This window comes from Prionailurus viverrinus, chromosome B4 (assembly GCF_022837055.1).
Source record: "Prionailurus viverrinus isolate Anna chromosome B4, UM_Priviv_1.0, whole genome shotgun sequence".
Lineage (NCBI taxonomy): Eukaryota > Metazoa > Chordata > Mammalia > Carnivora > Felidae > Prionailurus > Prionailurus viverrinus.
Window position 1 is genome coordinate 119377844 of NC_062567.1, and position 12068 is coordinate 119389911.

A 12068-nucleotide genomic window follows, 5' to 3' on the forward strand; every position below is an offset into this window, starting at 1 on the left:
TATTTTTATGACCCCACCTGGCATCAGGCCTGTCCTTCCTCTATTTTTAAAAAGTCACCCAATCGGAGGCCCAGCAATGCGTTGGGGCAAGGCCTTTAAGGGATTTATCTGATAACCGTATAACCACATAAGAGTGCTGTGATTGTAGTGATGGTCTGCCCAGGAACAGACCCCCGGGAGAGGCAGAATAAGGGACTAAAAGGGGAAATTGTTAACAATTTGAATCACTTTTGCAATAATTTCCTTGTGACCTGTGCTAAATTTTTAAACTTTTTCAATTTGAGTAAAGATTTTCCCACGCCACCTCCACCCCATCTATGCCACTCAACCCCTGTTTGACTATTACTTCAAATATGGTAAGAATCACGCTAAAGAAACAAGTCATCAGATCTTAGCAAAAGGCTTCATTTTAATCCAGCCCCATGTTAACAGTGAGAAGCTATTTTTTGCTGTGCAATTCTGACCCTATTTCAATTCTTTTCCTGTGTGGAATGACATTCCGAAGTTGAAACATGCATAATTAGAAAGACAAAAGACCAACCTGACTGGAGGTTGGGGTGGGGGTGGGGGGGGCACCTGGCTGTCTCAGTCGGAAGAGCTGCTAACTGTTGACTTCAGGGTTGTGGGTTCAAGCCCCACATTGTGTGTAGAGATTACTTAAAAATAAAATCTTATAAAAAATAACAATTCTACAAGGAAAGGGGAAAAAATCCTGTGGGTTCAGGGAAATTCCATCAAGCTGAATAATGAGTCATTGAAAATTTGCATACCTGATGCACAAGTAGACTTCATGTATTCAGAACCTTAGAATACAGTTTTTGGCAATATTTAGCCACAGTAAATAAATATGGATTTAATTGACTGAAGCATTCTGAATAGCTGGTCTCCTTGGAATCTCAGAGTTTATTTTGTTCTCAAACCGTATTATTTCAACCAATTTGGATAGAAACATGCCTTCAATGTAACATTTTACTCCTTGCTTTTTTTTTTTAATTTTTATTTATTTTGAAAGAGAGAGTGTGCATGCATGCATGCGTGCATGCACAGGGTAGGGGCAGAGAAGAGAGAGAATCCCAAGCAGGCTCTGTGCTGCTAGCTCACAGAAATGTGAGATCATGACCTGAGCCGAAATCAAGAGTCAGATGCTTAACCAACTGAGCCACTCAGGTGCCCCTACTTCTTACTTTTAAAAACAAAGTACAAGGGTGCCTGGGTGGCTCAGGTGATTGTCCGACTCTTGATTTAGTCTAGGTCATGATCTCATGGTTCATGAGTTCGAGCTCCACATCAGGCTCTGTGCTGACAGCCAGGGCCTCCTTGAAATTCTCCCTTTCTCTCTGCCCCTCCCCTGCTCTCATTCTCTCTGTCTCTCTTAAAAATAAATTAATTAATTAATTAATTAAATTAAAAAACCAAACTACAGTGGAAATAACTTTGTCTTAAATTATAGATGTCAGTTATTGTGCCATGTGACGCCTTGAGAGCCCAAATTATTTGCTTTTGTATTAATTAGAATCATATGATTTGCATTTTGAATGCAATTTTCCATAGCTCTCCTGTTTCATCCCTTGCTAGAAGTCCACTATCTTCTTTTATTACTCTTGTCAGGCAGTATTTTAAGCTGTCCCCCTCTCTTTTCTGTGGACCCCAGGGGGATTCTGGAATCCCCCTGAGTGGGGCTACACTGTGGAGTGTCCACAAGGCACCTAGGGCATCACGTTTAAGGAGGCACGCACTCTCAGAGTCATGCAAGGGTCGAGTTGGCACTTGTGAGTGAGTGCCTCCTTAAATCCCACCCCTGGCCTGCCTCACCAGAGTCCCAATTCCCAGGCTTGTTAAGGACCTGGGTGGGCTCTCTTGTGAATCAAGCACTTAGGCTTTTAGTGCCCAGGGCTTGAGAAGCTTGAAACAAATCCATTTTGCTCTTTGGACACCCTTTTAAATTGACTGGTCAGCAGCTGTTCTCTGGATAAGTGAGGTTGCTAGAGAGCTGAATTCTGAATAGGGGAGGTATTACCAGACAGTATTTTGTCTCTATTATTGTCTCCATTATTGTACACATAGGAAAGTAAGTTATATTTAAGCCCACCAAACCAATTTATAGTTTTTATTTTGACTGCTTCATTCATTTAATTCATCAAGGCTACAGATTTTTCCTGAATGAGGCATATGACATAAGTTTATTTTTTTAAGTGTCCACGCACAAAATAATTTTTTAAGAAGATTTATCATAAATTCTAAATGTTTCTCAAACTTTGTGGTCTCAGATACATTGGCACTTAATAAACTATTGAGAAACTAAAAAGCCTACACACATTATATCTATCAATATATACTGTATTAGAAATTAAAACTGATAAATTTTTAAGAGATAAAAATACACAGCACATGTTCTATTAGTTGTCAGAGAGTTGATGTCATCACACATTATATATCCTTTGCATATTTGTGAGAGAATATGAATGAAAAAGGCGAATAATGTCTTAGTATTATTATGAAAATAGTTGTGACCTTGTGGACTCCCCAGAAATGTCTCAGGTGCTCTCAAGGATCCCAGATCATACTCTAAGAATCACTATTATAAACCAATAAAGAATTGCCTCTAAAAAATGTCTAATCCCAAATCCCTAAATCCCAAGGTATAAGATATCCACACCCACAGCCTATAATGAATATAATAGGGAACAAATTAAGCATCTAACTGTAAAAACGTTAGATTAAACATTAATTTATTTCTCAAACCTAGATTCTGATGCCTAAGGAATATGGCCAGTACAAAAGGCATCGTCATTGTGTTTGCTGATAGTTTTGGTGACAGTTATAATTCATATAATTAAAACTTCTCTAAGTATTATGAACACCTCCATACAAATAATATTTTATACTAAAGCAGTTTCCATTGTGCTGGGCATACGCTGCAACATGCACACAGTGTCAGATCCCACTATCACCAGGGGATATACCTGACAATGTTTATATATTTAACCTGGGAAGAAAGATAATTTGCTATACTACCAAACATGACAAAACAGAAGTCGGCCAGATAAAGCCTCATTCACCACGATGCTTACAATATATAAAGCATTCACATATTTTATTTCAAACCAAGAATGTGACTTTGAGAATACATAATGAGGAACAACATAACAATTTTCTCCCACACAGAAAATTACCAAAGGATGGTTTTAGCACAATTATTTTATCCAAAAAAGTGACAAAAGGAAAGCCACAAAAAAAGACCTGTAATTCTACCACTCGATGATAACATAACAAGTGTTATCACATGTTCTTCCTGTCTTTTCTATGCCTCTGCAACATATTCATAGGATGTAATTGTGTTCTCCATGCTATCAAAAGGCTAAATTAAACTGCACCTGAGAGCCCATAAAACATTTTTAAAGAAGCCAAACAATGTATTATCTGAGTCAGTGAGACCATGGGAAGGAGAGAGCTGGGATGTTTATATCATTTTGGTGTAGAGACACATACATAGAGAGAGGCAGGTCAGTTAATGCCTCCTAAGACCTGAGTTGGGTTTTTTCCCCCCTTTAATTTACTGACCATGGAACCCTTGATTGTAGAAAACAGGAATGGATTGCATCAGAGAAAGCAGACCATTTATGGAGCTTCTGGGTTCCTGGTCTTTCAGCAGACCCCAGAGGCCACATACGGGCTGTGTGTTAGGCAGCTGCCACCAGTGCCCGTCAGTTAGAGTGCCCTGGCACTTGCTGTGCGGACATGCCATTGGTGGCATACCTGTGCTTCTTACAGTAGGTGGTCATAGGAAAAATCCACCATAAATAGATCAAGCCCTTTGAAAATGCTTCAGTGTTGCAGAGGGAGGGTAAGTCTATATCTGTGAACTAGAAAGGATCAAAGAACAGCCGTCCTTGCCTAAGGAAGCACGAGGTAACTTTAGTTGCTGGTTCAGAATCTAATTAATTTTTATGTTGTCCACAAAAACATTTTGGGGTGCCTGGGTGGCTCAGTCGGTTAAGTGTCCGACTTCAGTTCAAGTCACGATCTCACAGCTCATGGGTTTGAGCCCCACGTAGAGCTCTGTGCTGACAGCTCAGAACCTGGAGCCTGCTTTGCATCCTATGTCTCCCTCTGCCCCTCCCCTGCTCATGCTCTGTCTCTTGCTCCTTCAAAGGTGAATAAACATTAAATATATATATATTTATAAATATATACATATATATATACATATATATACACATACATATATATATATTATATTTCCCTGGACTTATTACTTTCTGGGTTTCCAAGTTTCTTCCTTTTATTAAAAAAAAAGTTACATCCCTTGTATATCCTTTACTCCATCCTGTCTGTATGTTTCCTAATCAAGACAACGGGGGAGGATGAAAGAGATGGACAAAAATCCTACTTTATTCACCTGGCAGAAAAGTTCTGAAAAATTTGCCTTTTGGTTTTTGAATTAGCAGAAGTAGAGCAGGGCCTCACTTCAATAAATGACCTTTCCTCCAAATCTAAAGATTTGGAGAGTTTCCCAAGGCCAAGTGCCTCCTGACAGGACAGGGCTAAGCTAGTTGACCGTGGAGTTAGCATGGCTGATTGAGGGTTATGTGCTAAGAAATGCAACCCAGATTTTGAGAGGGGGAATTCCTTAGAAAGGCCAAGGTTGTACCGGCACTGAGGGCCAAAACTCTAGCCTAATTGCTCTCCTGCCCTTGTTAAGAAATGATGGGGTTGGGTGAATGCCTCACAGCATTCAGCCAGCAGAAGGGTCGCCAATGGGAGACATAGTGTTCCCTGTGGGTAGTGCAGATGAAGAAAGCTGCCCTTGGAGTGCCAGGGGACGGTTCTTGATTTCTTGGCAGCGAGGAGAAGGGGCTTTTGTGCCGTACTGAACAGGCTGCCAATCAACTATATTTATAGAGCACCTGCTGTGCAGAATTTGAAAAGGAGGAGGAGACAGGCCTTGTCCTCAAGAAGCTTGTGATCAAAGAGAGAGGAAAAGTGCCCATGTATGGTAACCCCTTACATTCACAATCACATTTGAAATGGGACAGAATTAGGTGATATTTAGGACACAGTCTGAGACTTCTTACTCAAAGTGTGGGTTGTGGACCGACAGCATCAGTATCAGCTGGGAGCCTGTTAGAAATGCAGAAACTTGAAGCCTGCCGCTGACCCCCAGAAACAGAATCTGCACTTGACCAAGTCCCCAGGTGATTCATATCCACACAGCAATTTCAGAAGCACCAGACAGACTGTAGAGGTGTTGAGTCTCGAATGTTCTGAGAGAGCAAAGCCACTTGGTTTGGTCACTAACTTTATAGAAAAAGGTAGTTCCTTTACCTGTGAGCTTCTTAAACACTGGCACCTCATCTTTGCCTCCTTATAAATGCCTACTCTTGTGAGATTTATGTTGGATTTATGCTTAATGAGTTCTGGTTGGGTGGGCCCTTCTTCCTATGGTCCCCATTCAGTGAGTACCATGGAAATTGTTGTGAATGAGTGGTTGTTATAAAGGCAGCTAATGAATCTGGGGAACATGCAAATGGCTTTTAGAGGGGTGGGCAAACCTGGGCACCACAGAACCTGTCAGTGACAAAATATGACTTGGAGTAAGAGAGATGCATTAGCAGCTCTTTTAAGGCAAAGGAGATACCTCAGGTCCTGAGACTCACCTGCAACTATGCATTTCCAGTCCAATTCCTTTGCTGCTTGACCTTCACTACACCCAGTTCTCCATTTCTCTAGGTTTAGGACAGCGGGAATTCTTTGTTTCAAAGGCTTGGAAAACTATGGAGGGTTCATCTTTTCATCCTTTCTGTCCTACCAAGATTGATTGACTGATTGGTCAATGTATCTACATTAAACAAACTCTACAATGTATGTAATTTTCATCAAAATCAATTATTATTACCATTGCACAGTAGAAGAGCATGGTCCCTACAACCTCTGCTCAGTTCCCAGATGCTTCCTCAGCCCCCACCCCAATTCCAAACATGTTCTGACATGATGCAGCCACAGACCTAGAAATAAGGCAAATCCCTAGCAAGTGGCATGTGTGGAAAGGCATGAGTGTCATTCTCACAGTTGTGTCAGAGTAAAATTATGACAATAATGATGATAGCCACAAAAAGAGAGATTGCATATATGGTATTTACCCCTGTAGGAATTCATCTGTTTCTGTCAATAACTCTTAAGATAGGTTATGCTATTATTTCTATTGCATAGATGAGGAAATTGAGGCATATTCCACTCCTACAGAAAGGACAGCATCCATATGAGGTTATGTGGCCATAACAATAAGGCCAGTCAATTCACTAGGAAAAATGCAGTAATATTTCTGAAAAGTCCATCAATCCACTTCTGCCTCCACAAGTCTGAGCAGCTGAGAAGGGAAGTGCAGCCCCATCTTGGGGAGCCCAGGTTCTGAGTCAGGCAGACCTGACTGTACCTGGTGGGGCAGAGCTTGCCTCCATCCTTCATGGGCTGTAGGACCTTGCCTCAGTTGCCATCTGCAAAATGGGGATAATTAAAGTACTGATTTCAGGGTCACCTGGGTGACTTAGTTGGTTAAGCATCCAACTCTTGATTTCATTCATGATCTCATGGTTCGTGAGTTTGAACCCCATGTCAGGCTCTGCACTGCCAGTGCAGAACCTCCTTGGGATTCTCTTTCTCCCGCTCTCTCTGCCCTTCCCCTGCTCATGCTCTTTCTCTCTATAAATAAATAAATAAATAAATAAATAAATAAATAAACTTAAAAAATATTTTTTTAAAAAGTACTGATTTGATAGAGTTGTAAAGATTAAAAGAATTAATATACACTATGTCCTTCATGCAGTTGGTGCCTGTAAGTGGTTGTTATTTATTTATTCCTCCAATGGCTATATAGTAACAGGGTTTCTATGATTTTAAGAAGGAAAAGTTCTGGCTCTACCTCCATGCCAGACAGGCATGCATTTTCCTACTTCCATTTCCTGAAAACATCCTAAAAATATCAGTATTAATATCCTATAATATTTCTATAGTTCTCTAGTATGATATAGTTGGTTGTTAATGACTGAAATTCTGTGGATTTGTTGGAAGTTGAACTAAGCCTTTTAAATTCTCATTTTGTTTCGATCTTGGGGCTTTTACATAGAGCACTGGGGCCACAGACACAATGGAAATGGACAATTCACATTCAGAATACATTTACGGTTTCAGTGTCCAAGATAATTCTCCTTTATTTATTTGTTTAGAATTCACCCTTGGCCTTACTTCCAAATCAGGATTTTGAGTAATCACAGCTTCCCTTACAAATATTGGCCTTTGTTTAGCATGGTCAATGTGATAACCAATGAAGCCCTTCGAATTCTTTTTTGTCAATTCACTATGCATTTAATGTATTTCCAACAATAAAATGAGGTCCCAGAGAGGTGGGAAAGGAATGAAAAAAGTCTCTGTTCTTGTTCAGTTGGGAGGGAAAAGAAACACATATATACTGAGATAAATGGAAAATAGTCAAAAAATAATTAGTGAATAAAGAGTGTATTATCATGTGGTCCAGAATGCAAAGAGAATAAGGGAAGGGAGAAGAAGGGAATAATTAGCTCTGGGAATCTTAAGAGAAATGTCAAGATAGAAAAAGATTAACAAAATAATGATGGTAGTTATAGTTGTAAATTATAGAGCTCTACCTATAGGCAGGAACTGTGCTTGCAGTTTGCATAGATAACCATCTTATTATTGTTATTTCACAGATGAGGACACCAAAATTGACAGAGATTAAGGAATTGTCCCAGATTACACAACTAATAAGGCGTAGAGTCAGGATTTGAACCAAGGTCTACCTGATAAAATCACATGCAGAGAATAATCAAAGGTCTGTCGGGGAGAAGACCATCATCGTCTTCTTGGTGGCAGACAGGTCAGAAGTTGAAACGAGAAACCAGCTCTAGAACAGAGGGGTCACCGGGGTGCACTTAAAAAGAGGGAGGGAGGAAGTGTCCACTGGCAATGGCTTTGAATATGAACTTGAAGAGTGTAGACCTCACTAAAGAGATAACCGAGACCCTCTAGAGAGAATAATAGGATGAAGCACAGTTATGTCATTAAGTAATCCCTGCAGCTATGGAAAAAGAGACCAGAGGACAGAGAAATTTGTCTGCAGGGAGAGCCAGGAAGATGTTCTTGGGCATTGGGTGACAATGACCCTGTCCAAAAGATAGTGTGCCAAAGAAGTTGGGCTCTTGCTCTGAGTATTCTGATATCCGTGTGCTGCAACAACTCATGCAAAGCCAAGAGGTCAACATTAGATTTCCATCTGCACTCAGATCTCTGAAAATAAAAGTCTTTTACCAAGGGTTTTGTCTTCTGGCTAACACTGGCACCACAGATCCTTTCCATGATGTGGTGAAGAAACTAAAGCATGTCCCTTGATGCCATCTAAAGGACACTTGTTATATCTTCAAACTACACTGTATCCTGCCATGTTAGCTTCTGCTATAAGCGTATATGCTTATCTCTTTTGGTTTTATATTTTTCTCTCTCTTTAGTAAATGATAATATATTTACTTATGGTCACTTGAATGAAAATAGTTATTTTTTTAAATTTAAGTTTATACCCAACACAAAAAAATCAGTGATGAAAAAAGATATCAATGCATCCTAACAGCCTGTGTTGCTCCTTTCTGATTTTTTTGAGGTGTAGTTCATTCTTGATACACTCATTCCAGCCTGTCTAGACTGCATATAGTGATGACTGTTAGACCAAACTGGGTTTTTTAAAAAATTTTTTTGTGGTTGCTTTTTTAAGAAAAAGACTTTAATTTTAAGTAATCTCTACTTACTTAAGGTGGGGCTCGAACTCACCTCCTGGAAATCTATAGAGTTCCATTTAGTCCTCCTGGAAATCTATAGAATTCCATTTAGATCCTTACCTCACACCATATACCAAAAGGCTGTGTGTCTTGGTCACAGGTTGATGCTTTTCCTGCTCTGTCCCTCTTGTCAGTGCAGGTGATTAACTGCCTGGAGTTGAGCACAGCCTGGGGCTGTGGAAAGTAGCTTTTCTCTCGGAGAAGTGAGACTAATACTTCCATTATTCTTTTCATTTCTAGAAAATGAAGTGCCTGCCCCAGCCCCAGCTCCAGCCCCAGCCCCACCCCCAGGTGAGTAAAAACACTACTTCACACGTCTGGGCTGCAAATACAGAACCTCCATCCCAGCATGATCTGGCCTCCATTGAAACTGTGAGTTTTAATCTAACTCCTCCAGAGAAATTGGATGACCACAGTTGTAACAGGTTTATAATAATGATGATAATAATAATGATATAAAAAATAATATATTGTGTTTGTATAGTCCTCTCACATTAATCTGATTTGGATGGTACATCATACACTTACGGAGACCCTTCTAGTTATGCCAAAGTTGTTGTCATGCGCACATTTTAGCGTTGTGGAGCCTGGGCCTCTGAGGGGATGAAGGATTTGCAGAGCTTTTTCACATATAGCTAAAGCCAAACAAAGCCCACTTCTTTCTTGTGAACTACGTCACCATCAACTCCTTAAGAAACAGTTTCCAGGACAGTTCGGTGGCCTCTGAGGCTCAACGCCTCCACTTCATAGTACCCTGTTGTCCCCCTGGTGACAACAAAAACAAAACAGGAATAAAGAGTTCCAGCAAGGGGCATCTGGGTGGCTCATTTGGTTAAACATCCAGCTTCAGCTCAGGTCATGATCTGGTGGTTCATGAGTTCAAGCCCAGCGTTGGGCTCTGTGCTGACAGCTCAGAGCCTGGAGCCTGTTTCAGATTCCATGTCTTCCTCTCTCTCTCTGCCCCTCCTCTGCTCACACTCTCTCTCTCTCAAGAATAAATAAACATAAAAAAAAAAGAGTTCCAGTGAACCCCTTGGCAGGTAGATGTGATGCCCAGCAACAGTGGGCATTACTATTTCACACAACAGGTGGAGCCTGCTTTTACATTCACATAGACCTAAGGAAAAGAACAATATTGGAACTCTAAGAAGAAAACATTATCTTGAATTCAGTTTGCTTACAACCACATAGAAAATAAAATACAGCCTGGAGAACCACCAAATATAATACAACCACTAAATTGAAACACGAAGAAATACTGTGAGAATCTCACAAGGCAGAAAGTGATTTAATGCAGGTTTCTTGAATTGACAATGTGGTGTGAAGTCAAGGGGTGAGAAGTCACTGTAGACCAACCCAGTCTAGGTGAAAGCAGAAACTGAAAAGTCCTCAGTTGCTGGTGATTTTTTTTGCATGGAAATTTGAAAGGTGACTATGAAGCTCTTCCATCTGGAGATCATTTTCAGGAAGCCACTTTGAGAAATTTGACTGTCCATAGGAGCCCCTTTGCCCGGCTAAGAATACAAGATTCACACACTCAAAACCCTTAACCAGTGTAGAAGAATATTGCAATGTGTCAAAATGAATGAACGAAGCTCAGTGCCACGTGAGTTCAAATAGGGACGATCTCAATTTAGTTTTCTTTTAGCCAGTATAGATGTGTGACATTCTTCTTAGGATCTTCTTCTTTGGTGTGTTTTCTCCTTGCACATACAAATTTATTTTTGCCAATATTGAGTACACTGAAAACCTACAGGCCATTGAAGACATAACTTCTCCCTTCTGTTCTTCAGATCTGTTGAGGTCACTGGGCTGCTCTAAAGTTCCCCTTATTATGGCATAGGCATATTTCATATTCATCACACAATACTGACTTCCTGTTGCTAAAGCAAGTCTCCTCCCAAACTGTTAAAGTAGTTATTAGTTAACTAAGATTCAGACCTCTACTTCACCCATCCAGAAAAAAAAAAGAATCCATGCTTAAAATAATTCTTTTCTCACATATATCACAAGTCAGACATATTTGCAAATATCTAAACTAATATAATTCTGGACGGAGAGAAGCAAGCTAGATGGTCTGCCTCAGCTGATGAAATTGGATGTTACTGCTCTCATGTTGCATTGATTATTGCCTCTCCATTCAACCTAGAAAATTAGTATATGCACCAAGGTATTTGCTTTGAAACTATTGTATAATTATAGATTGTATACCCCGGCTTATTACTATAATATCATCTCGAAGTCCAAACAATTAGAATCACTACGTGGGTCAAAGTTCCTTAAAAAGTCAGTCCCTTTTGGGGTCTAAAATGAAGTGACCCACATTTTATACTCACTTCTACATAAGCACATTTAACATAGTCTCAGCATAGCTACGTATATTTTAACAAAATCTGTATTGCATGTCCCTATGTATACTTTTTTCAAAAGTGATTAGAGTTATTCATTTGCTTTTATTAAGCTTAATGGGATTCTACATTATAAATTCCCAAATCCATAACTCATGTATAGTGTAATAAGTGAATATGTGGTGTCATTTATGACCTGTACTGTTGTCATTAATTTCTTCTTTCCCACCCTCCACCCCATTGCTCATCACACAATTAAATGCTTTCTTTGAGACACTTTTAAAAATGTGCTTGTACTTTCCATACAGAACCAAATAAAGAGAAAGAGGCCGGAACTACACCAACAAAAGGTGAGTTGCGGGGGAGGGGAAGTGAGGCTGAATTCAACAAAAGGAGGTCAGGAGAAAGAGGTCAGTAATGACTGTCATCCATGGTGGTCCTATAGAACTTCTCCACATTACCTTTCATCGGTGTGGTTTAGAGTTCTTCTGCATCTTACCTGCATTACCAGTCAGCATAATGACGGGTGCTTTGATCAGTTTTCATGATACACCTTTCTAAAAGAAAAACAACAATGATAAAAATATCACAAGCATTTGTTGAGATGCCAGCAAATCAATTGGTAGTTTCCAAGTTACCATGTGCATGTGAAGGAAAAGAGTTATCTGGTATTCTTGGGATTGGGCCAGTTTGGAAAGTTATCTGGATTACACATTTTTTTTAAATGGAATATTTTCATGTTACTGATGAACTGTTCCAAGTTTCACTAGCAATTTTTTAAGGTTAGCATCTCATTTTGTAACATTGTATATTTGCATAGATTTATATGATGGTTTAAATATATTGACAGTACAACCTTAAGCAAACATTATGTTGA

At 39.7% G+C, this 12068-nt stretch overlaps 1 protein-coding gene across 1 annotated transcript in view; it reads left to right on the plus strand.

Annotated features, from left to right (window-relative positions):
* The first annotated feature begins 3562 nt into the window (after positions 1-3562).
* The window catches only part of MYBPC1 (myosin binding protein C1), an 80708-nt gene continuing 72202 nt past the window's right edge, over positions 3563-12068 (plus strand). The window contains exons 1-2 of the mRNA XM_047867344.1: positions 3563-3707; positions 11500-11541. Coding sequence (XP_047723300.1) covers positions 3563-3707; positions 11500-11541 — 187 coding nt within the window. The remainder of the gene's footprint in view (positions 3708-11499; positions 11542-12068) is intronic.